This window comes from Coregonus clupeaformis, chromosome 25, assembly GCF_020615455.1.
Source record: "Coregonus clupeaformis isolate EN_2021a chromosome 25, ASM2061545v1, whole genome shotgun sequence".
NCBI lineage: Eukaryota > Metazoa > Chordata > Actinopteri > Salmoniformes > Salmonidae > Coregonus > Coregonus clupeaformis.
Window position 1 is genome coordinate 1,021,269 of NC_059216.1, and position 26,936 is coordinate 1,048,204.

General features: G+C 45.7%; 1 protein-coding gene across 1 annotated transcript; it reads left to right on the top strand.

Annotated features, from left to right (window-relative positions):
• Window positions 1–26,158, top strand: LOC121539140 (inositol-trisphosphate 3-kinase A). Its single transcript, XM_041847413.2, has 7 exons — window positions 1–854; window positions 21,416–21,515; window positions 21,772–21,985; window positions 23,897–24,101; window positions 24,376–24,477; window positions 24,851–24,922; window positions 25,189–26,158. The coding sequence occupies exons 1-7, from the start codon at window positions 423–425 to the stop codon at window positions 25,414–25,416; spliced, it is 1,353 nt and encodes a 450-aa protein (XP_041703347.2). The 5' UTR covers window positions 1–422; the 3' UTR covers window positions 25,417–26,158.
• The last annotated feature ends 778 nt before the right edge of the window (window positions 26,159–26,936 follow it).

The following is a 26,936-nucleotide window of genomic DNA, read 5'->3' on the forward strand; positions in this document are numbered from 1 at the left end:
TAACATGGTGACGATTAAGGTTAGGGTGGGGTTAAGGTTTAGTGTAGGGACGTCCCAAGGATCCAGAATTGCACTGACCTTATATTTCAGTCAGGAAGAGAGACGAAATCAATGCGGAAGATAAAAGCGTGTGTCTTTGGTTAACACCGTCGACGAGATGTGAGCTAAGGAAAGGGGTTCCCCAACACACCAGTCAGCACATTGGACCGCCGATGACGACCGCCTGAAACGTCTCTCTTTTATCGGACAGTGGCCTAAACAGAGGAAAACCTATTGCAGTATTGCAAAATATTTCATACACTGAGACTTGCACTCAAATATAGTCGGTCAACTGTATTGAGATGACCACGTTTGACTGAGTGCGGTTACATTAAATCGTTGCGCCGTACAATTTTGAACACTCGCGCACGTTCATCAGTCGAATGCCGAAGGAGAGGGAGAAGAGGCGTAAGTTCTCCAAGGAGGCAGGGCTGTCTGGTGCTGGTATTAGTGATGGGTTCGTTAAAGAGCGCAGAACAAGCCGCAGAGCATCTGAGCTTCGCGATGAACTCTGCCAGATGAAAGAAGAAAGGTTACCTGAGTTTAACTCCACTCAAGGGCAAACTAGTATGATGGAGGCGCACCGTGTACCGCAGGTGACAATAACCACAGATGGAGGCTGCTCGCGGGAGATCCAGCAGGAGGACTGGGCTGATGTGGAAGGTTCTCTGCGACGGAAAATGTCAAACTCCTCTATCTCCTCAACAGGCTCCTCCATCATGTTGGAAGAGTCAGAGGATGACATTCTGAGTGACAACGAGACAAAGAGCAAGGGAAATATCACTTTAGAACATTTGTGTGAGGACACGGGTGAAGTGAGTATAGACTATTCTTCATTCAAATAAAGTCATATTGTTGTTACATTGTAATTACACCCTACAGAGCATTGCAACTCTGGGGTAAAATAGTTAGCTTATTCTCTTCAATTCTATTCTCTTCTAGTGGATTCTATTCTATTCTAGTCCCAGTCTGACCCTGATCTACCTGTCAGGCTGAGGCTGCTATAAAACAGATTTACTGGTGAATGTTATACAAACTTTGCATCAATGTAGTAACTAGTAGTAGTAAAAACAACCAATCACTGTGTGTAGTTACTGTGGAAAACCCTCCTCCCTCAGCCTGTCTTCAGAGACAGAAACTTTGTGACCTCAGGCTACATCATGTAGGTTATCATCCCCTGAACAGAGCCTGACTGTTGTCCTGCAGTAGAGGGACATTCACACCTCCATTGCTAGATAGTCTGCTGGAACTCTCCTGGCTATGGTCATGTGACACCCAGTCAGCCCATCAGTGTTCTAGCCTGGGGCTGAAGACCCCAGTCTACCCCTGAACTCTTTAGTTGTTTCCTGTAGGAGGGCAGGTTGAGACAACTCCTGTCCTCCACATCAGTGTATCCCAACTCCAGTCCTCCAGTAACCCCAACGGTACACATGTTCATTGTAGCCTTGGACAATCACACCTTATTCAACTCATCGAGGGCTTGATGATTAGTAGACAAGTTGAATTAGGTGTGCTTGTCCAAGGGTTACAATAAAAATGTGTACTGTTGGGGGTACTCGAGGACCAGGGTTGGGAAACACTGCTCCACATCAACTCATATCTGGACCTTTTCATGTTGACAATCCTCCACCGTAGATTTCCTAACTGGTGTTTAGTGCGTCACTGAAAATAAAACACTATCACTTCCACTTCCACTTCCACCATTACTCCTTCTTGTTTGCCGTGTGTGTCTGTGTTGAGTGTGGTAATAAACATGTGAACTGTGTATCTGTCTCCAACTGGTCATTCTACATCCTCTAACCAGGATGCTGGGACAGTTGTACCTATGATTTGAAACGGTACCTCTTTCCAGACCACCAACGTTCTTTCTCATGGTCCTTCGAGCCGGATAGGAACAATTGTCCTGGGTTATGACCAGTAGTGACAGGATGCAGTTCATGCCGCATGCCATGCCCCAGACCAGGCACACACACCGCGCGAGAAAGGGAGGACCAAAATTCCAGTGGGAGGCAGGAGTTGAAGTTCATTCATTGCATTTCTATACAATTTAAAAACAAGCAAATATTACCCCATCCATTATCACCTTGGCTGATGTAGGTTCATTCACCTCAGTACATCTACAAACACATAGCCTATTAGATATGCAATTAGCTGCTACACATTAACTCACATTATTTCAGCACCGGGATTCAAAACTATAATTTAAGTACAGCGAGATCTGTTAGCAGAAAAACTATTTTATTAACCAAAAGTAAACAAATATGTTTCCTTTACAGAACTTTTTTGGTGCAGTTTTACAGCTAGGTTTTCCTGCAATTTCACACATTTTGCTATGGGGTGGGGACAATTTTTTGCAGTTTTACAAGATAATTTTCTGCAATTCTACACATTTTGCCATGACTTATGCCATGTTAATGTGATATCTGAGTGAGAGTTACTAACAAAATCAATGGGGGCCCTCTGGAGGACAGGGCCCCTGGGCACGTGCCCGGTTGGTAATTCGGCCATGATTACTACAAGTTTGGATAGCTGGCTAGACTAATTCACATTTAAGTCATTTAGCAGACGCTCTTATCCAGAGCAACTTACAGTTAGTGAGTGCATACATTAGATTTTTTAGATTTTTCATACTGGCCCCCCCGTGGGAATCGAACCCGCAACCCTGGCGTTGCAAACACCATGCTCTACCAACTGAGCTACATCCCTGCCGGCCATTCCCTCCCCTACCCTGGGCCAATTGTGCGCCGTCCCGTGGGTCTCCCGGTCGCGGCCGGCTACGACAGAGCCTGGATTCGAACCAGGATCTCTAGTGGCACAGCTAGCACTGCGATGCAGAGCCTTAGACCACTGCGCCACTCGGGAGTAAATTTACCAATCTAACAAATGTTAACTGACATGGCCATGGGCTAATTGAGTGACTGTCAGTGTGTGACATAACAAGAGGAAAACTGCTGATGCACTACCAAGTTTCAAAATTGCACCTTGTGTATTCTACTATTCTAACTCTCAACAGTAAGTTGAGACCAAAACTATATAAAAAGTGTGTGCAAAGCTGTCATCAAGGCAAAGGGTGGCTACTTTTAAGAATCAAAAATCAAAAATATATTTTGATTTGTTAACACTTTTTGGTTACTACATGATTCCATATGTGTTATTTCATAGTTTTGATGTCTTCACTATTATTCTACAATGTCTTCTACACTATTATTCTGGAATGAGTAGGTGTGTCCAAACTTTTGACTGGTACTGTATATTTCTAAAAAATATACAGAGGTCTGGACCTCGGTGTCCTCATATGTAGCTACGGCCCTGAAAGCAAGACGCAGGCACAGAAACCCTGCAGCACCGGTCCTGAGTCCCGCTCCTGTCCAGCAGCCACCAGCTCCACTACCTCCACCTGGTTACTGGCAGCACCCCAATGCCTGGCCTGCACCTCAGGTCCCGAGTACCACAGAACCGACAAACTGTATCCTATGTACCAGGCAGTGGAGCAGCCTCAAACGGCTTGGTCCCGGCTTGGCCCGCCAGCTAGTTCAGCCGCCATCCGGACTCCAGCATGTCAGGTGGTCACCAGCTCCCCAGGAGGTTCTCCAGCCTGTGCCCTCGCCAGCGCCTTGGCCCATCATTCGGCCACCAGGACTCCAGCACGTCCAGCAAGAAACGCAGCACCCTGAGCTTCAACCAGCCATGCAGCCCCCTGTGCGCAAGTCCACCCAGCAGCTGCCAGAGTTGACCCCAGGCCTGCCACCCGCACAGATGCAACGACGGGCATCCATTCACGCTCCTATGCCGGCGCTGGAACCAACCCGGCCTCCACGGCTCCTGTTGCCATTCCTTGAGCCAGCCAAGCAGTTGCCAGAGCTGCACCCAGCCACGTCGTCCAAAATGTTCCAGTCAGTCTACCTGATGACAGCGATGCAGCCAGACCAGCGACTGCCCAAGCCTCTGTGGCTTGGGTGGTACACTGTGTATACCGGGGTATTTGGAAATAGCCACAGGATGGTTTTTCAATACCGTCAATACCGCTAAAACTATTTATGTGACGTTTTTTATTTTCATACATTTGAATATTTGTAGCTACTTTTTAAGTAAATACCTAATGTCAACTTGTGCAATACGTTAGGAGATAAAGAAGATTGCGTTCTTCATTTCACCTGTCACATAAGTTTTCTTTATGAAGCTTACCGGTAGTCCCGAGTCACGTGGTGTTTGTTTACAAGTACACAAAGACGAGACACCGGAGCCTTGTGAGTCACTCACTGTTGTTCAGCACGCCCCAGGTGATCTAGTTACAGTATGGAATTCACAGCTAAATGTTTTCCAGCTAGATATCTTATAACTATTAAGTTAACTGTCTAGAATGTGTGCAATGCTCTGCAGTTGTGCATTTGGTTTGCTAATTTAGTAGCTAGTTAACTATCTAGCTAAGTTGTTAGCTTCTTCCAAAATCAAGCTTCACTTGGTAAGAGGGAACACCCTCCTGGATCAAGAGCCTTGCTGTCTAATATTTGTTTTGTGCGTGCAGCAAACTGTGAGTAGCATTTTTGAGTTACTTATATAACTTTATGAGCTGGAATGTCTGTCCTGAAAATAGTTTAGGTCAGAGACTGTATAAAACGTTAGCATTTAGTTTGCATTCTCTATGGGATTTTACATTTACTTGTTAGCATTGCTAACCTTTGGATTACAGAGGCAGAGTGGGGGTTGAGTGCCGGTATTACCGAAAATCCCAGTATGGCACAAGGTCGTTATGTAGGTATGACAATCTGGATACCGCCCAAGCCTACATTCCACCAGCAGGAAGAGCACATTCCTTCACCCTTACTGGTTCCACCACGAGCAGCACCTGAGCCAGCCGAGCCATCGCCAGTGCTGCAGCCTGCCATGCGACCAACAGAGCTCCAGCAAGCCGATACGTTGCTAGAGCTGCAATCAGTCCAGCAAGTGCCAGAGCTCCAGCCTGCTCCACCTCTACCTGCAGGACCAGTTCCGCAGGTAGACCCACAACCAGCATTGGGTCTGACGCTCAACCCTGCCATCCGGACACCGCCAGATTCAGCGCCAGGATCCACTTCCCGGACCAGATCTGGGCGGCAACTGGAGTGTTTCGCTGAGTTAAAAATGTACTACATACATTTGGGGCAGCTGTAGAAAACCCTCCTCCCTCAGCCTGTTTAGGAGACAAAAACTTTGTGATCTCAGGCTGCATCAAGTAGGTTACCATCCCCCGACTAGAGCCTGATTATTGTCCTGCAGTTGAGGGTAATTCACACCTCCATTGCTAGGGAGGTTGCTAGGGAGCCTGCTGGAACTCGCCTTGGGTTGGAAACTCCAGTCTGCCCCTAGCCTCTGCCGAGTCCCCAACAACCGGATGTTCCGGTTTTCAGAGGAAATAGAAAGAGAGCCTGTGACGCGAGTTATGCTTTTGGAAGTTAACAAGGGCGATACTCCATCTTAACTCCTCCTCCACATTTACTGGATTGGTTGAACAGGGCAGAAGAGATCCTCCCCTGACAGTTATTTTTCTTCTCGTCAAGACCAGTATGAAGGGGATCTAGTTTCAGGCGTTTCTTTTACGCCTGCTACGTTAGGTTAGTCTGCCCCTGAACTCTTTAGTTCAGGGGTGTCAAACTCATTTTATCTCGGGGGCCACATGGAGGAAAATCTATTCCCAAGTGGGCCGGACCGGAAAAATCATGGTATATATAACTTAAAAACAACAACTTCAGATTGTTTTCTTTGTTTTAATACGATCAACATACAACATAAAGCTGGAGCCTGAGGACAGTGTGTCCAAAATAGTACAAGCACAACATCACTATTAATCATAAAACACGTCAAGTTTATTTGAAAATTCTAAAGAAAAAGAACACACAAACACACAATGCCTCAGTGATTAACAGAACTGTTTCACAGATCACAGAACTATATCAGGGTGTCATTTCTCAGGCAGAAATGTAGATAAAAATAATGAAATCCTGTTCCCCAAACAAGTGCAAGAACCACAGAGTCAAGAATAGGTTAAATATACAAATAAAATAAAATCAATTAAAAACAATAGCACATCAACATAAAAACATATAAACATAAATCTGAAAGTGTTGCTCAAACTCCTGTAACAGTCCAGTTATTTTATCTTTGAACCGCTTCATGTCTGCCACATGTTGGGTCGCGCACACATTTTTCAGACAGGGGAAGTGAGCTGCATCACCACCGGCAAGTTGCGTCTCCCACAATGACAGCTTCAACTTGAAAGAACGTATGCTGTCATAATACTGCGTGACAACTTTGTTGCGCCCTTGCAGCTGTTTGTTCAAGTTATTCAGGTGCTCTGTAACATCCACCATAAATGCAAGGTCCGGCATCCATTCTGCGGAATGAAATTCTAACACTGGTTTGCCCTTTTCTTCCATGAACTGTTCAATTTCTTCTCGTAAATCAAAGAAACGCCTCAGCACAGCACCTCGGCTTAACCATCTTACCTCAGTGTGGTATGGCAGGCCATAGATGTGGTCTTTCTCTCTGAGAAGGCTGTCAAACTGACGGTGATTCAGGCTTCTGGATCGGATGAAATTAACAGTTTGGATGACCACCTTCATGACGTTATCCATCTTTAATGACTTGCAACACAAAGCCTCCTGGTGCAAAATACAGTGAAAAGTCAAAAAATCACGTCCTCCATTTGCAGATTGCACTTTCTCTCTGAACTTTGTCACAACGCCTGCTTTTTTCCCCGATCATTGAGGGCGCACCATCTGTAGCCAGGCTGACAGCGCGGGACCAGTCCACTCCGACCCTGTCCAGCGCGCCCGACGAGTGCGGTAAAAATATCAGCTGCTGTCGTTGTATCTGTCATCGGCACCAACTCCACGAACTCCTCGGTGACGGTCAATGTGTCATCAACTCCGCGGATGAAAAAATGGCCAGTTGTGCAACATCTGTAATGTCCGTGCTTTCATCAATTGCAACCGAAAACGCAATAAATGACTTTACTTTTTGCTTCAACTGGCTGTCCAAATCCACTGAAAGATCGGAAATCCTGTCTGCAACTGTGTTTCTTGTCAGGCTGATATTTGCAAAAGCCTGCCGCTTTTCAGGGCACACAATCTCCGCTGCCTTCATCATGCATGTTTTTACAAATTCACCCTCACTAAATGGTTTTGAAGTCACTGCGATTTCATTAGCAATGAGGTAGCTAGCTTTCACTGCAGCGTCACTGATGTCTCGGCTGTGAGTAAACACAGACTGCTGTTTCTTCAGACCCGCCAACAGTTCATTCACCTTCTCTCATCTCCGCTGTCCTTGAAAGTTGTCATATTTGTCGGCATGAAGACTCACATAGTGGCGACGAAGGTTATATTCTTTCAGCACTGCAACATGCTCTGAACCTACCAAACATACAGCTTTCCCATTCAATTCCGTGATTAAATAGGATGACCATTTTTCTTGGAACACTCTGCACTCTGCGTCCACTTTTCTCTTTTTTGACAGAGACATATTGGGGCAATGAGGGTGCCAAAGCACATAATGTTAAAAGTAGAAGCCATAATAAATATCGCGGGCAAAACAAAGTAGCTCATTGGCTGCACGTGCTTGACCTACTTGCTCTGCCCCGGTATAAACAGTTTGCTTGCTTAACACAATTGCTATTGCGCCATCCAGTGGACGCAATTGGAACAGCAGTTTATTTTATTGAAAAATTGCAGCGCATTTACTCAGTCATAATAACCAAATTATTTTAGACCAGATCTGATCTTAACTCTACCCAGCTTGTTGGGTAGTTGAGGTAATATGTACATGTGGGTAGAGTTAAGATCAGATCTGGTCTAAAATAATTTGGTTATTATGACTGAGTATTATGATCCGGCCCGCGGGCCGTACGTTTGACACCCCTGCTTTAGTTGTTTCCAGGAGGAGGGCAGGTTGAGACAACCTCTGTGAACTCCTGTCCACATCAACTCACATTTGGACCTTTTCATATGGACAAGCCTCCACCCTGGACTTCCTAACTGGTGTTCCTAACATCCTCTAACCGGGATGCTGGGACAGTTGTACCTATGCACCTCTTTGGAGACCACCACCAGTTGGTGGTGCTCTTTTTCAGTTACTGAAATGTCTGTTCTGTGATTATCTGAGAGCATTACATACGTAGAGATAAGGGACTCTTGTCTACTAGCATACATCAAATCAAATTTTATTTGCCACATGCGCCGAATACAACAGGTGTAGACATTACCGTGAAATGCTTACTTACAGCCCTTAACCAACAATGCATTTATTTTTTAATAAAAAAGTAAAATAAAACAACAACAACAAAAAAGTGTTGAGAAAAAAAGAGCAGAAGTAAAATAAAATAACAGTAGGGAGGCTATATACAGGGTACCAGTGCAGAGTCAATGTGCGGGGGCACCAGCTTGTTGGGTAGTTGAGGTAATATGTACATGTGGGTAGAGTTAAGATCAGATCTGGTCTAAAATAATTTGGTTATTATGACTGAGTAAACTCTTCTGTATAAAGTAATAATCTATCTACAGTATTTTCCAAGTACAGTACCATGTTTGGATGAAAAACAATGTTGAAGGTTGTTGAAAAGTTTCTAGATTTGTTCTTAACTTCAAATCACAGTGCAGACAATATATAGAACATATCTTAAAGCAGGGTCTAATTGTCTACAGTCTAAAGTAATAACATTGAGGTGGTTATTTGATCACAAGTATTATATGAATTGACCTACATGCTTTCAAAGAGCTCAACGAGCACTGTCTTGCGTGTTTATTAGGTTACATTAGCCAAGAGCCAAGGAGCCTAAAGGAGAGGAAGGGTTAGGCTATAGTTCAGCACTGTGTTGTATGATAACTGGAAAGACGTCTCTTCTCTGACATGTGCTTCTTCATTCTTTAATGGATGTAAGCCTTCTGATGAATGTATTAAACATCCATTCCTTAATGTATTAGTCTACAACCCTTTCATATACAAGACATTAAGCCACATACAGTACATGTGATACTGGTATAATCAGTTGTTTTGAGTATCTTAGTAACGTTTTCGTCTTTATATTGCAGTACAATGAAACACTCTCCTTAAGTGAAAAACAGCACATTTAGAAATGTGAAAGGATTTTTCGAATCTAATCAACAGCCAAGTTAGCGCTGATCACTTGGGTAATTACAGACACTTATTACAGACACTGTATTTCATCCCAAAACCTAGCATTATATGATGCAAAATGCATCATACGGGGATGATTTCTATATTTTGAAAGTTACATATCTTGAAAACTAGAGTACTAACAAGCAAAACATTTTGGGACTATGTCAACAATGGACTAATGAAACAAATACCAAAATATAGTTTTGGGGTGGAATTTTCCTTTAATTGAGTTAAATCCCTTCATGTCTGATGGTCTTCAAAAACTTTGAAATCACCCTGGTCCCTCGTCGGAGGCGGCCATCTTGTTTTAGCATTGTCTTATAGCTCAGAATACAGGTGCTGCTGTACGCCAGACCTATGATTCAGGAGGACTGAGGGTGGTGCTGTATTTGACTTCAACACTTGACTGATGGCTTGCAATGATAAAATAGTAATACAGGACAATACAGTAGTTTTAAACCCTCAAACTTAAAAGTAGCTGTGAATACCTACACAGCAAATTCTCCAGTGTTACAAAAACACTGTAAGTGTTGAGTCTGTGAAACCATATAGACACCGGAACATTGTTAAATGAACAAACTACTTAATTTTAAGCCTTATTGAAATATTTCCCAAAGTGCCTTGCCTTTCGAGTAAATTGTGGAGTTACCACCCATGACTGTATTTGTTAGTGACAGAGACATAGCATGGTTGTTGCATTCATCCATTTTCAGTCCTATGGACTTCACCAAGTGAGATCATAAGTGAATATGATGTCATAAAAAATAAAAAAACATTGTTAATATAATACCATATGTATTTCGTAAGGCCTTATTTTGAGGGCCTAGTTTTATCCTAATACAGGTGTCACGATTCAGACAGACGACCAGAGGACCACAATTGCGTCACACCAGAAAGTTTATTAAACTTAAGGGAAAAGGGAAGTAGGGAGTGAATGAAGGCTCCAGGGGTAACAGGGATCCCGTCCAATGCGCTGGGTGTGTGCCCCCCCCAGTGGCAGCGATGCGTCCTATGAAGCCGGTGGTGGGTGGTCCAGAAGTCCTGGGGGGGGGGAGACACAGACACAACAGGGCGGAATGAAACCAGGCAGCAGTACAGTTCAAGGGAAATCCAAAATACGTAGTAGCAAGGCAGAAGGCTGGTCAGAGTTACCGGGATTGAAGAGTAGTCAGGAGTCGTAATGGCAGAAGCAGGTCTGGATCTCCTGAGGCAGAAGAGTATCCAAAAAACAGGCAGGTCCGGGGTCACAAAACCAGGGTGAGCCAGAAGCGCGAGCAAACAGGTTCCGGGTGTGAGCTTTGCAGACGATCTGACACCGGAGAGCTGAAAGACAGGGCCTTAAATACTGGGAGAGGTTAGTGGGTAATGCAGCGCAGCTGGCAGAGTAATTAGAGCCGAGCAGAGCAGGGACAGGTGGAGCTAGTTAGGCTGAGTAGAGAGAGGGAGGTGAGCAGAGTGGAAGATAGTGGAAACAAATTAAGGTGGTAACCCGGTGGAGTGAGAGGGCTCATGACAGAACCCCCCCAAGGGGACGGCCCCAGAAGTCCCAAGAGCAACACCACGCCGGGCGGGAGGAGGGGAGCCGGAGGAGGGCTAGAACTCCTCCGAACGGTCCGAGAGAACGTCCTCATCCTCGGAGGAAGCCGGAGGGCCGTGGTCGGGAGATGGGACAGGTCCCGAGACAGGATCAGGCACAGGACAGGAAGCCGAGCGGGCCGGACGGTTAGGGGACCCCTCTGGGGCGGCCCCTACGGATTGCAGGTTGATCAGGATGCCGTTGGTGGAAAGCGGTGATGAGAGTCCTATCCACAATCCGACTAGCTGGCACCCAGGTCCTTTCCTCAGGTCCATAGCCCTCCCAGTCAATGAGGTACTGGAGACCCCTACCCCTCCGTCTGGACCGAAGCAGGCGGCGGACGGTGTAAACCAGACCACCATCGACGAGCCGTGGAGGAGGAGGACCAGGCGCAGCAGGAACCAGCGGACTCTCATGGATGGGCTTAATCTTAGACACATGGAAAGTGGGGTGCACCCTCAGGGAATTAGGCAGTTGGAGCCGGACAGCAGTTGGGCTAATCACTCTTATGATAGGGAATGGGCCAATGAACCGAGGTGCCAGCTTCTGCGACTCCACCCTGAGTGGCAGGTTCTTCGATGACAACCACACCCTTTGACCAACATGGTAGGTGGGAGCAGGAATTCTCCGACGGTTGGCCCCGGTAGTGTAGCTGGCAACGGACCTGAGGAGTGTGGCTCGGGCTTGTGACCAGGTGCGGCGACATCGACGGGCAAAAGCAAGTGCAGATGGGCAAGTAACCTCCTCCTCCTGGCTGGCAAATAGAGGAGGCTGGTATCCATAAACACATTGGAAAGGGGACATACCGATGGCAGAGCAGGTCAGAGAATTGTGTGCGTACTCCACCCATGTCAATTGCTGCGACCAGGAGTGGGGGGTTGCGTGAAGTCATGCATCGCAGTGCCTTCTCGAGCTCCTGATTAGCCCGCTCTGACTGCCCATTGGATTGGGGATGGAATCCGGAAGTCAGACTGACTGTGGCTCCCAGCAGGTGACAGAACTCCTTCCAAAAAGCGGAGGAGAATTGTGGACCACGGTCAGAAACAACATCCCTTGGCAGTCCGTGGATCCGGAAGACGTGTTCCAGGACCACCTGGGCGGTCTCCTTGGCGGTTGGGAGCTTGGGGAGGGGAATGAAGTGTGCCATCTTGCTGAAACGGTCAACGATGGTGAGAATGACGGTCATGCCACTTGAAGGGGGGCAGCCCCGTGACAAAGTCAAGGGCGATGTGAGACCAGGGACGTCTGGGCACAGGCAGGGGCTGCAGCAATCCGGCTGGGGGCTGGCAGGACGACTTGTGTTGGTTGCAGATGGGGCAGGCTTGGACGAATTCCCGTACATCCCTCCTCAGAGAGGGCCACCAGAACCTCTGGGCGAGCAGGTTGTAAGTGCGGGTGGAGCCAGGGTGACAAGCTAGGCGGGAGTCATGTCCCCACTGAATGACCTGGGACCTCAGGTCTTCGGGGACAAAAAGGCGGTCAGCTGGGCAAGTGCTGGGACCTGGCTGGTTACGGAGAGCCTCCAGCACCTGTTCCTCAACAGCCCAGGTCAGAGCTGCAACGATGCAGGGACTTGGCAGAATCGACACAGGGTCCTTGGAGGGGGTGTCATCCTTCTGGAATTGACGGGAGAGGGCGTCTGGCTTGGTGTTGCGTGATCCAGGCCGGTATGACAGAGTGAAATTAAACCTGGTGAAGAACAGGGCCCAGCGGGACTGCCTGGAGTTCAACCGCTTTGGCCGTGCGGATGTACTCCAAGTTCTTATGATCGGTCCAAACGAGAAATGGAATGGTGGACCCCTCCAGCCAGTGACGCCACTCCTCCAAGGCAAGCTTCACAGCCAGCAGCTCACGGTTCCCTATGTCGTAATTGCACTCAGAGGGGGACAACCGACGTGAGAAAAAAGGCACAGGGATGGAGCTTCCTATCCTCCGCAGCCCACTGAGAAATCACAGCACCAACTCCCACATCCGAGGCGTCCACCTCCACAATGAATTGCCGGTCCACATCAGGCATCTGGAGGATGGGAGCGGAGGTGAACCTCACCTTGAGGGTACTGAAGGCTTTGTCGGCTGCTGGGGTCCAGGTGAAGGGTTGCTTGGTGCTGGTTAGAGCAGTGAGAGGGGCAGCAACGGTACTGTAGTTCCGGATAAACTTCCTATAGAAGTTAGCAAACCCCAGAAACTGTTGCAGCTTCTTTCTGTTCTCCGGAACTGGCCATGAAGTGACTGCTGATACTTTGGCAGGATCCATTTGGATACTTCCTTCTGCCACTATGTACCCCAGGAAGGCCACTGTCTTGACGTGAAACTCACATTTCTCTGCCTTGGCGTAGAGGGAATTCTCCAGAAGACGATGAAGGACTTGCTGGACATGGCGGGTGTGTTCAGACAGGTTTCTGGAGTAAATTAAGATGTCATCCAGGTAAACGAAGACAAACTTGTTTAACATGTCCCGCAGTACATCATTCACTAGAGCCTGGAACACAGCAGGAGCATTGGTGAGGCCAAAAGGCATAACCAGATACTCGTAGTGGCCTGTTGGTGTATTGAATGCGGTTTTCCATTCATCTCCTCCCGGATCCGCACTAGGTGGTAAGCGTTTCTGAGATCCAACTTGGTAAAAACAGTGGCTCCCTGGAGCAACTCAAAAGCAGAGGTGAGCAGAGGCAGAGGGTAACGGTTTTTCACTGTGATGTCGTTGAGTCCCCTGTAGTCGATGCAGGGGCGAAGAGATCCGTCCTTCTTCCCCACAAAGAAGAAGCCAGCACCAGCAGGAGATGAAGATGAACGGATTAATCCTGCGGACAGAGAGCCATTGATGTAGTCCTCCATGGACTTTCTTTCAGGAGCAGACAACGAATAAAGACGACCCCTTGGAGGAGCTGTTCCAGGGAGGAGGTCGATGGCACAGTCGATACGGTCGGTGAGGGGGCAGAGATGTGGCTCTTGCTTTGTTAAACACCTCTCTGAGACCATGGTAGCATTCTGGGACATTGGAGAGGTCAGGAGCGGAGTTAGTAGGTACTGGCCGAGGGGGTAGTGCGGCAGCAAGCAGGCAGGTTCGGTGGCAGTCCTCTCCCCACTCCCTGATCACCCCGGTCACCCAGTCGAGCTGAGGGTTGTGCCGGGCGGAGCCATGGGTAACCCAGGATGAGGGGTTGGCCTGGAGAGGGGAGCAGGTGAAACTGGATAGTTTCTTGATGGTTTCCGGACAGACCCATCGAGACCGGGGCCGTGACATGAGTGACCGATCCGAGTAAGTGTCCGTCCAGTGCCCGGGCAGGAATAGGAGGTGTCAAACGGAGGTTCTCCAGTCCCAGTTGGCGTGCCAGCTTGATGTCCATTATGTTGGCTTCGGCGCCAGAATCCACCAGAGCAGCCAGGGTGTGAGTTGAGTCAGAGAGGCGGAGGTGAACTTGCAGCAGGGGTTTGCGGTCGGAGGACTGGATGGTCATTGAACTCAACCGGACTCCCCCTACGCCCGGTGAGCTTCGGCCCTTTAAAGGGCAGGTTACCACACGATGTCCATCACCTCCACAATAGAGGCAGAGGTTTGAGGTGAAGCGGCGCTGGCGCTCTGCAGGAGTGAGGAGGCTCGCCCAATCTCCATAGGCTCAGACTGATCAAGCTGACCTGGGTGAGTGGCAGTAGATGACAGGAGCCCAGTCGGATCTCTCCGAATGCCGGTAGTAGGTGGACCTTGGCGCCCCCTCTCACGACGACGGGTCTGTATCCTTCTGTCGATCCTGACAGTCAGTGCGATGGCTTCATCAAGAGTGGAAGGCAGTTCATGGGAGACCAACTCGTCCTTGATATAGTCAGCCAAACTATGGAAGAACGCGTCCACCAACGATGGTGTGTTCCAAGAACTTCGTCTAGCCAGGGTTCGGAAGTCGATGGAATGGTCTGCGACTGTACGTCTGCCTTGTCGAATACTGAACAGTTCACGAGACGCCTCTGCGGTGGGTGAATCCAGGTCAAACACCTTCAGCATCTCCTCAGCAAACAGGTCGAAGGTTGCACATGCGGGGGTTTGACGTTCGAACTCTGCTGTTCCCCAGAGTCGAGCTCGGCCCGTCAGGTGAGTGATGGCATACCCAACTTTAGCCCCCTCCGTGGCGAAGGTCCTTGGCTGCAAGGAGAACTGAAGTCGGCAGCTAGTCAGGAATGGCCGGACCTGGGTTGAATCGCCGTTGAACCGCTCGGGGTTTCCAATCTTGGGTTCCGGAGCAGCGGCTGCAATGACCGGGGCAGGTAACTCGGGGCTGGGCTGGTGGGCAGACTGGCTGGGGTAAGGTTGGTGAGGAGTTGAATGATCATGGCGAGTTGTTGTTGCTGCTGCTGGAACTGCTGCTCATGCTCATCGGTTTCCATGTCGGGAAAGTGTGCGCTGAGTCCATAATGGTCAGATCGTACTGTCACGATTCAGACAGACGACCAGAGGACCACAATTGCGTCACACCAGAAAGTTTATTAAACTTAAGGGAAAAGGGAAGTAGGGAGTGAATGAAGGCTCCAGGGGTAACAGGGATCCCGTCCAATGCGCTGGGTCTGTGCCCCCCCAGTGGCAGCGATGCGTCCTATGAAGCCGGTGGTGGGTGGTCCAGAAGTCCTGGGGGGGAGACACAGACACAACAGGGCGGAATGAAACCAGGCAGCAGTACAGTTCAAGGGAAATCCAAAATACGTAGTAGCAAGGCAGAAGGCTGGTCAGAGTTACCGGGATTGAAGAGTAGTCAGGAGTCGTAATGGCAGAAGCAGGTCTGGATCTCCTGAGGCAGAAGAGTATCCAAAAAACAGGCAGGTCCGGGGTCACAAAACCAGGGTGAGCCAGAAGCGCGAGCAAACAGGTTCCGGGTGTGAGCTTTGCAGACGATCTGACACCGGAGAGCTGAAAGACAGGGCCTTAAATACTGGGAGAGGTTAGTGGGTAATGCAGCGCAGCTGGCAGAGTAATTAGAGCCGAGCAGAGCAGGGACAGGTGGAGCTAGTTAGGCTGAGTAGAGAGAGGGAGGTGAGCAGAGTGGAAGATAGTGGAAACAAATTAAGGTGGTAACCCGGTGGAGTGAGAGGGCTCATGACAACAGGGGCCTTAAACTCATACACATTACTTTGAACCAAAACCTTGTACCTCATATTTCCCAGCATGCTCTATTGCATATTGATTTTTTGAATTGTTTGTTTCAATATCTATGTTTTTGCATGTACATTGATTTATTAATAAATGATCCCTATGCTACTCAAATATAAATTACAAAATGTTCTAAACTAATCCAATATGTTACTTAGACTTATTGTATCCATTACTGAAATGGTTGTTCCAGTTTAGATTCTTTAGGTAGTTTCATAGCTTAGCCTTCCCAACCCTGGCAGTCATTCTGAATACAGATTGCGTGTGATACAAAATTCAAAAAGTTGGATATCACCACACTGGCTGGATTCCAATACACATCACCTTGCACCTTGCACCTTGCAATCGCTGATTCAGAGGGGTTGGGTTAAATGCGGAAGACACATTTCGGTTGAATGCATTCAGTTGTGCAACTGTCTACAGTACCAGTCAAAAATGTGGACACACCTACTCATTCCAGGGTTTTTCTTAATTTTTTACTGTGTTCTACATTGTAGAATAATAGTGAAGACATCCAAACTATGAAATAACACATATGGAATCATGTAGTAACCAAAAAAGTGTTAAACAAATCAAAATATATGTTATATCTGAGATTCTTCAAATATCCACCCTTTGCCTTGATGACAGCTTTGCACACTATTGGCATTCTCTCAACCAGCTTCATAAGGTAGTCAGCTGGAATGCATTTCAATTAACAGGTGTGCCTTGTTAATTGAGCTCCTGAGTGGCGCAGTGGTCTAAGGCACTGCATCGCAGTGCTAACTGTGCCACTAGAGATCCTGGTTTGAAGCCAGGCTCTGTCGCAGCCGGCCGCGACCGGGAGACTCATGGGCGGCGCACAATTTGTCCAGGGTAGGGGAGGGAATGGCCAGCAGGGATGTAGCTCAGTTGATAGAGCATGGCGTTTGCAACGCCAGGGTTGTGGGTTCGATTCCCACGGGGGGCCAGTATAAAAAAAATATGTATTCACTAACTGTAAGTCGCTCTGGATAAGAGCGTCTGCTAAATGACTAAAATTTAAAAGTTAATTTGTGGAATTTCTTCCTTCTTAATGTGTTTGAGCCAATCAGTTGTGTTGTGACAAGGTAGGGGGGTATACAGAAGATAGCCCTATTTGGTCAAAGACTAAGTCCATATAAGCAAAGAGAAACAACAGTCCATCATTACTTTAAGACATGGTCAGTCAATACGGAACATTTCAAGAACTTTGAAAGTTTCTTCAAGTGCAGTCGCAAAAACCATCAAGCAATATGATGAAACTGGCTCTCATGAGGACCGCCACAGGAATGGAAGACCCAGAGTTACCTCTGCTGCAGAGGATAAGTTCATTAGAGTTAACAGCCTCAGAAATTGCAACCCAAATAAATGCTTCACAGAGTTCAAGTAACAGATACATCTCAACATCAACTGTTCAGAGGGGACTGTGTGAATCAGGCCTTCATGGTCGAATTGCTGCAAAGAAACCACTACTAAAGGACACCAATAAGAAGAAGAGACTTGCTTGGGCCAATAGACATTAGACCAGTGGAAATGTGTCCTTTGGTCTGTAGTCCAAATTTGAGATTTTTGGTTCCAACCGCCGTGTCTTTGTGAGACGGGGTGTGGGTGAATGGATTATCTCTGCATGTGTATTTCCCACCGTAAAGCATGGAGGAGGAGGCGTGATGGTGTGAGGGTGCTTGCTGGTGACACTGTCAGTGATTTATTTAGAATTCAAGGCACACTTAACCAGCATGGCTACCACAGCATTCTGCAGCGATATGCCATCCCATCTGGTTTGGGCTTAGTGGGACTATCATTTGTTTTTCAACAGGACAATGACCCAACACCTCCAGGCTGTGTAAGGGCTATTTGACCAAGAAGGAGAGTGATGGAGTGCTGCATCAGATGACCTGGCCTTCACAATCCCCCAACCTTAACCCAATTGAGATGGTTTGGGATGAGTCGGACCACAGAGTGAAGGAAAAGCAGCCAACAAGTGCTCAGCATATGTGGGAACTCCTTCAAGACTGTTGGAAAAGCTTTCCAGGTGAAGCTGGTTGAGAAAATGCCAAGAGTGTGCAAAGCTGTCATCAAGGCAAAGGGTGGCTACTTTGAAGAATCTCAAATATAAAATATATTTTGATTTGTTTAACACGTTTTTGGTTACTACATGATTCCATATGTGTTATTTCATAGTTTTGATGTCTTCACTATTATTCTACAATGTAAAAAATAGTAAAAATAAAGAAAAACCCTTGAATGAGTAGGTGTGTCCAAACTTTTGACTGGTAGTGTAGGTATCCACTTTCCCTAAACCAGCATAATGTGACTTGCAGGCCTGATGAGTTTCAGGTCATTGTATTACACTCTCAGAAAAAAAGGTTTAGATTTGTTCCTAAACGGGTACAAACACTTGTCTCTGTAGTGGTACAAAGGTCAGTAATGAGTGCATAATTGTACCCAAGTTCATACCTCAGGCCATACCGCAGGCCTTGAAAGGAAAGGCACTCTGGGAAATATTTGAATAAGGCTTTACACTAAGCAGTATGTTAATTTAACATTGTTCCGGTGTCTATAGGGGTCCACAGACTCAACATTTCAGTGTTGATTTAACACACTCAGTGTTTTGTTTTTTTAACACTGGAGAATTTGCTGTGTGTATGATGATCCAACAAAGTTTTCAAATAATGTCACTTATGAACGTAAAAAACATGTGGGACTTCTAAGGCCTCTGTATCTGCTTGTTGTCAGAAGCCATATTTGACTTTGTCTCCGACATCGGTGTCTGTACGTCTGTGTAACTCTTCAGAGCTATGCTCAGCCATCTCCATAGAAGGCCATTCCTGTCAGCTTCCTTTAAAAACGCTGAATACATATTGCTTGGCCCTACTGGAAGGGAAGGATGGGCTGTGTACATTGTGGAACACTGCTCAGTGTTCAGTGTTTCAACAGGGGCAGGCCACTTGAAAAGCTCTCATACCCAACCATTTCATTGATCTTTCTAGTCATTCAAAACATCTGAAAAGAGAGATTGCATTAACTCTCTATACCCTTTGTTTATAGCAGATAAAATGTCCAGTCAGCCCCCACACTTACATTACAAGTCACCCCCATAGTCCTATGAGTCTATGACAAATGGTTGTGTGCCAATTTCAGCCACATTGACATTTAGGTATTGAACTTTCAACACAGCAAGAAAACTACTACTTTGTACTCTAGGTTACCCGTTCTCTGTATTTCCAGTATGACAGTGACTTGTAGTGAAAAAGAGGAGTGAATTTTGATGACATCACATTTATTGATGCTAGCAATTTGTCAAATACACGTATGCTAATGCATGCTCATATTAGAATGTGCCAGGTTGAGAAACCGAGTGAATCATACAGTATTGAGTGAATCAACAGCTTGAGTGAATCATACAGTATTGAGTGAATCAACAGCTTGAGTGAATCATACAGTATTGAGTGAATCAACAGCTTGAGTGAATCATACAGTATTGAGTGAATCAACAGCTTGAGTGAATCATACAGTATTGAGTGAATCAACAGCTTGAGTGAATCATACAGTATTGAGTGAATCAACAGCTTGAGTGAATCATACAGTATTGTTACTCCCTTGTTCCTGTTCTTGTTACTGTTATGACATTGTAATTGGTAAAGTTAATATGTAGTAGGCTTTATTTGCAGCTGATTGTAGATGCCTTATTTTCTGTTAGTCTGTGAACCACAATAGGCCCGGCTTTACAAAGTAAGGTTTGTCCCAGAACTAACCAGGTATGTATTATCTAGAGGGTTATAGAAAGAAACATTTTTCACAAACATTGCGTTGTATTGTAGTTTGTGAGATAACACACTGCATACAGTTAAAATTGAGCATTTATTTTCAGGAATTGAAACACCTACTACAATGTTGAAATTCTACTTCATCTTTTACACTACTTCACTTTTTTAGAATTACTGTGTAGCCACAAATGAAAGGACTATATGTTCATATTTCCTTATCTTGACAGAGCACAGGGCTTTTTTAAAATACATGTTGATGAATAGGTTGTCAGTATTACTATTGGCTGTTAGTTATGTGTTTGAGAGAGAGTTGAAGGACTGTGTGGAAACATGACACCCACACAGCTGGCTATTATTACAACAACAATTCAACTTTATACGCCACATCAACAACACCAGCGAGTGGCGCATATCACTTGACCTTTCAGAGTGGCTGTGGGTTCTGTTATTTGTTTTGAGTGTTTACACTCAATAGAATGAGTAGTGTTCTTTCACTGAAGCCAATTACCAGGGCTTTACTTCCTTTTACTGCAATCTCAGCATACTGAATAGTGACCTCCGACCTCTGTCTCAGTCATAACCCTGAATCACTGTACATCGAGCTATTGTGAAATCGATCTAAAAAATAACATTATGTATCACTTCTGTGTCATCAAGCACGTGCTAAGTACTTGTCTGTGAAGCATGTCTGCTGTGAACATTACATTTACATTTTAGTCATTTAGCAGAGTGAGTGCATACATTATTTTATTTTTCATACTGGCCCCCCGTGGGAATTGAACCCACAACCCTGGCGTTGCAAACACCATGCTCTACCAACTGAGCTACATCCCTGCCGGCCATTCCCTCCCCTACCCTGGACGACGCAGGGCCAATTATGCGCCGCCCATGGGTCTCCCGGTTGAGTGAGTCACATGATGTGTGACTCACTCAACATCTCATCACACATAGGGAAACAAAGTCATAATTTCTCTGTCTGAATCATCCAGATCTTGTTGAACAAGATCTCCATGACTATGTCTTAATGCAAATCACATGGCAGCAGCAAGTCAGTCAAGTGCGACCATACACAGCAGCTGGTAGGGAAATGTGAGTTCCACAGAAATGACAACATGTAAGAGACTAATATGTTTGCGGATGAGGCTAGGGTTAAGGCTTGGGTCAGGGTTAGGTTTGAGGCTAGGGTTAAGGCTTGGGTCAGGGTTAGGTTTGAGGCTAGGGTTAAGGCTTGGGTCAGGGTTGGGTTTGAGGCTAGGGTTAAGGCTTGGGTCAGGGTTAGGTTTGAGGCTAGGGTTAAGGCTTGGGTCAGGGTTAGGTTTGAGGCTAGGGTTAAGGCTTGGGTCAGGGTTAGGTTTGAGTCTAGGGTTAAGGCTTGGGTCAGGGTTAGGTTTGAGTCTAGGGTTAAGGCTTGGGTCAGGGTTAGGTTTGAGGCTAGGGTTAAGGCTTGGGTCAGGGTTAGGTTTGAGGCTAGGATTAGAGTTGAGCCGGGATGAGGACATGAAGCTAGGGTTAGTGACGTACAGTAGCAAATTACTCAAGTAACAGTGGCCAAGTGATTTAGACAGCTGTCCGTCATCAATTGAATTCAAATCATGATCATTATCCAAGATTATTATCGTTATACAACTTCATTTACATCCACCCTACTGGTGAGCGCTGTCTTGAGGACAGTGTCTCTGCCTGGTTAATAATGAGCCAGATAATCCATAGAGGTAAAGCTGACTGTTCCTGTGCTTGGTCCTTCTTCAGCAGAGCAAATCTTGGTGGAAGATAAAGGCTATCGTCAACTGGCCTTTTGTTTCCCCCCAGAGAAGAAATCTGTCCTGGGTTCAACTAGCTGGACACAAAGGTAAAACACAGTCATCATGGACATGACCCCTCACCTATCACAGCAGCATACCAAGAACGAATCACTAATGTAAGATGATGTGTACTGTACATCTTCCACACAAAATAAAGAACACAAGACACAGAGACTACTGTATACTACTGGTCACTTTAATACAATACTAACCCATTACACACAATGTCAGATTCCATCTGAAACTGGCAGTCGTTAGTGGTTTGCTGTGGAATGTCAGTGTGTCATTGCTTATCTTTTCCAGGTAATTTCAAAGCTGGCGAAGAAGGCACCATTCTGAAAAAGTTCTCTGAGAATGAGAAGCTGTGTTTTGAGAGACTGCAGGGAGACGTGCTCCAGGACTTTGTACCAGGATACCATGGTGTTGTAGAGAGGGATGGGGATCCCTTCCTACATATGACAGATCTACTGGTCAACTTTGATAGACCTAGTGTCATGGACTGCAAGATGGGAGTGAGGTAAGGGAGCAGCAGTAGTGAGTAGGGAGCAGCAGTAGTGAATAGCAGTAGTGAGTAGGGAGCAGCAGTAGTGTGTAGGGAGCAGCAGTAGTGAGTAGGGAGCAGCAGTAGTGAGTAGGGAGCAGCAGGAGGGAGCAGCAGTAGTGAGTAGGGAGCAGCAGTAGTGTGTAGGGAGCAGCAGTAGTGAGTAGGGAGCAGCAGTAGTGAATAGCAGTAGTGAGTAGGGAGCAGCAGTAGTGTGTAGGGAGCAGCAGTAGTGAGTAGGGAGCAGCAGGAGGGAGCAGCAGTAGTGAGTAGGGAGCAGCAGTAGTGTGTAGGGAGCAGCAGTAGTGAGTAGGGAGCAGCAGTAGGGAGCAGCAGTAGTGAGTAGGGAACAGTAGTGAGTAGGGAGCAGCAGTAGTGAGTAGGGAGCAGTAATTGTGAGTAGGGAGCAGCAGTAGAGAGTAGGGAGCAGCATTAGTGAGTAGGGAGCAGCAATAGTGAGTAGGGAGCAGCAGTAGAGAGTAGGGAGCAGCATTAGTAAGTAGGGAGAAGGTGTAGTGAGTAGGGAGCAGCAGTATGTCTGTTCTATAATAATGTGCAGAATACTACATATGTCTGGCCCTATAGGTGGATTAGGTGCAACAAGGTATTAAGCAATGTTGAGATAATACTAACAAATCACTGTTGGACTACTGTAATTTACCAATATCCCTCTTACACGTCACTCACTGCTCCTGATAGTAGAACATACAGACTGTCAACCTGTTCTGTTTGCTCTTGATAAAACACCTGTTGTTACTGGTTCTCTGAGGATTTCCTGCCACACACAGTGGGTTGTGCGTCAAGGCACACAGAGAGGCCATCACTACTGAGCCACATGTTTCCTGTACACAGCCAGAAAGAACCACATACACACACACTCATGTACACACGTACTCACATGTAGACACACATACACACACACGCGCGCACACACACACACACACACACACACGCGCACATACACACGCACACACACACACACACACACACACATACACACACACACATACACACACACACAAAGTGGGGAGATGGAGTGCAGGCATAGGGTGTCCCTGGTGACTCCCTTTTGACAAACACACAGAACCACCCAAGCTCTTTCACCTACTGCTAACACACACTCATACTGTCAAACAATTAAACTAACAGTCATGCTGTGTACTTTGGAGTCTCCTCCTGGCTTCCTTCTTTTATACAGAGGAAGTTCAGTTAGCAGAATGAAACTGAAATTCACTGCACATAGGACTCTGCCAAATAAGACTTAGGGCTCTATTCAATCTACATAGTGGAAGTTCAGCGTTTCAGCGTGATTGAAATTTAAAGGCAATGTTCCCGCGTTAGCGGAGACTTCCATTACGGTAAACGCTGCATATGTCGGCTCAATCGTAAATTACCTTTACATTCTATTGCGCAATCTGTAACGCTTTAGCGATACATGTTGAATTAGCAAGTCAATTCTACCATCCAAAGCATAAAAAAGTAATATTATAAACTGGGTGGTTCGAGCCCTGAATGCTAATTGGCTGACAGCCTTATACCACGGGTATGAGAAAACATTTATTTTTACTGCTCTAATTACGTTGGTAACCAGTTTATAATAGCAATAAGGCACCTCTGGGGTTTGTGGTATATGGCCAATATACCACGGCTAAGGGCTGTATCCAGGCACTCCGCTTTGCGTCATGTCTAAGAACAGCCCTTAGCCATGGTATATTGGCCATATACCACACCCCCTCGGGCTTTATTGCTTAAGTATAACATGCCATTGTCTGTAATGCCACTCAGCTATCATACACAACAAGACCAAATGAAAAGTCACTTAGCTGTGAGGGTGCTAAATAGTGTCATGGCCCCTCAGTGTGTCTCTCCCTGTTGTCCTCTCCTCAGGACGTATCTGGAGGAGGAGCTGGTTCGAGCCCGAGAGCGACCTAAGCTCCGTAGGGACCTGTTTGACAAGATGCTGGAGGTGGACAGTGAGGCCCCCAGCCCCCAGGAGCACCTCCAGAGGGCCGTCACCAAACCCCGCTATATGCAGTGGAGAGAGACCCTCAGCTCCACACACACACTGGGCTTCCGCATCGAAGGCATCAAAGCAAGTACCCGTGTGTCAACATGTGTGTCAACATAAAGGAAGGAATTCAGTCAGTGTTCACTCAAAACGCCACCACAGAGATCCCTTTTCATTTAAACCAGAACATATACAAAAGCCTTATTTCTGGACTAAAAACATTTTTTATGGTTAATGTTGCACAGTTTTTCATGTGAAGTTCATTACATACTGTATGTAATGAAGTCATGTTGAAGCCTTGACCCTGTTGCACGTGGACAGTGCTGCTTATCAACATATTGACTGTTCCTTCTTTCAGAAAGCTGACGGGACGTGCCATACGGATTTCAAGAAGACCCGGTCTAAGGAGGATGTCACACAGGTCTTCAGGGACTTTGCCACAAACAACACAAACATACTAGTAGGTTGACAGCTACTAGTCTTACCTGTTATGGTGTTGCATCCGCATTCATTTGCATGGTCTGCTGATTCTTAGACAAATAGAGACATACAGTACATGTACATGTTACATGTAAAGTGAATACTTGAAGAGTCAAACAAATTGGTTTGACTTTACCTGTCTTTTGTAAGATTGGACACATTGGTAAATATTTGGATAGGATGAGCAACCCACATGGCAATATGCACTACAGTAGATCCTGTTGGAATGACAGATAGCAAATAGAATTGAACGACCTAGACATATAACCTCTATTGATTTAATGAATTTATCAAGGGAGGCTCCCAAGTCTCAACTCTACAGCCAGAATAATCATATTGCCTCTCTAATACAGATTTCCTACCTGAGAAAACTAGAAGAAATTCAACAAGCCCTGAAGTCATCTGAGTTCTTCAAGAGACACGAGGTGAATATAGAAACTTTAGTTCATCTGCACCTGTTTTCTGTTAACGTTTGTTCATCACATTAGATATATTAAACACATCTAAGAGCTTTTATGAGGCAGACCGGTAAATAATATGAATGATTATACCCACTGGGCAAAGACGTCAATTCAACATCTATTCCACGTTGGTTCAATGTAATTTCATTGAAATTATGTGGAAACACTGTTGATTCAACCAGTGTATGGCCAGTGGATATTGTAATGAGTACAAGTCTTCTCTCTCCAAGGTGATTGGAAGCTCCCTCCTCTTCATTCATGACCACACTGGGCAAGCTGATGTTTGGCTCATTGACTTTGGCAAGACTACAGCTTTACCAGAGGGACAGACTCTGGACCACTGCATACCCTGGCAGGAGGGCAACCGAGAGGACGGATACATGTGGGGACTGGACAACCTGATGAGGACACTGGGCTCTTTGACTAACAAAGGAACTAGTGAAGAAACTAGTTCATAAACTAGTAAATGGACTAATGAGTGCCTTTAAGCTATGGCCACCTGGGAGAGATGGACTACACCATTCTAGTAGTTAGAGGACCCTGGCAGTAATATACAGTCTCAAGGGTCCCGTCAATCACAAAGTATACATACTGTGTAAATCAAACTTACAGCTTACCTACTTACTGTATTGAGCACAACAAATTGTATCTCAGCGTATTGTTGAAACTATTGTAGCATGGAGATAAGAGAGGGAGTTTTTTAAAGTATGTCTGTGTCTTGTGAACAAACTATAGATTTTAGGGGATGCAAATTAATGAATAGACAGAAACCTGTGATTATATTCTAGAAAGCCATACAATACTATCGATGTAAGGGACAGTATTGCATAGAAATCCAACCCATTCCATATTCCAAGGTGTCATTAGATTTGATTGATTGACATTTTTGATAATCAAGCATGTTCTATTTTATTTTGTATTTTTCAAACTTTATTGAAGACATTAGGCATACTCTATTCTAATACAGTTACATACACCAGTGCGTCTTTAGGATCATCTCATTATCATGACGAAGGATGAATGAAAAATGTATCACTTTTTCTAGCAAGTATTGTATTATGACAGTCCATGAGACTAACCTCAGAAAAACACTATTGCCTTGTCCCAATGAGTTAGAAATGGTTGTGTATTGGGATTTCTGTCATATGTACAAGCAAAAATCTGTCTTGCTGTATTATAAAACACTTATCAAAACACAAAGGAGAGAAATATTTATTCATTTATTTGGGGTAGAAGTATACAAGAACAAGTATATTGCATAGAGTTTATAGCATTTGTTCTTCTGTGTAGAGGCACACAACTTTGGATCTGCAGAAATTAAGCCTTGACACAATATTCTAAGGAAAATATGTGAACTAAAATACAATTGTTTTCACAGACAAACATTTGTTTAGGAGATTGTACCTTACCAGGTAAAATCCATATAGGGGGGTTCTTCACTGTAATACAGTTGAAGTCGGAAGTTTACAAACACTTAGGTTGGAGTCATTAAAACTCATTTTTCAACCACTCCACACATTTCTTGTTAACAAACTATAGTTTTGGCAAGTTGGTTAGGACATCTACTTTGTGCATGACACAAGTCATTTTTTCAACAATTGTTTACAGACAGATTATTTCATTATAATTCACTGTATCACAATTCAAGTGGGTCAGAAGTTTACATATACTAAGTTGACTGTGCCTTTAAACAGCTTGGAAAATTCCAGAAAATGATGTCATGGTTTTAGAAGCTTCTGATAGGCTAATTGACATAATTTGAGTCAATTGGAGGTGTACCTGTGGATGTATTTCAAGGTCTACCTTCAAACTCAGTGCCTCTTTGCTTGACATCATGGGAAAATCAAAAGAAATCACCCAAGACATCAGAAAAAAAAATGGTAGACCTCCACAAGTCTGGTTCATCCTTGGGAGCAATTTCCAAATGCCTGAAGGTACCACGTTCATCTGTACAAACAATAGTACGCAAGTATAAACA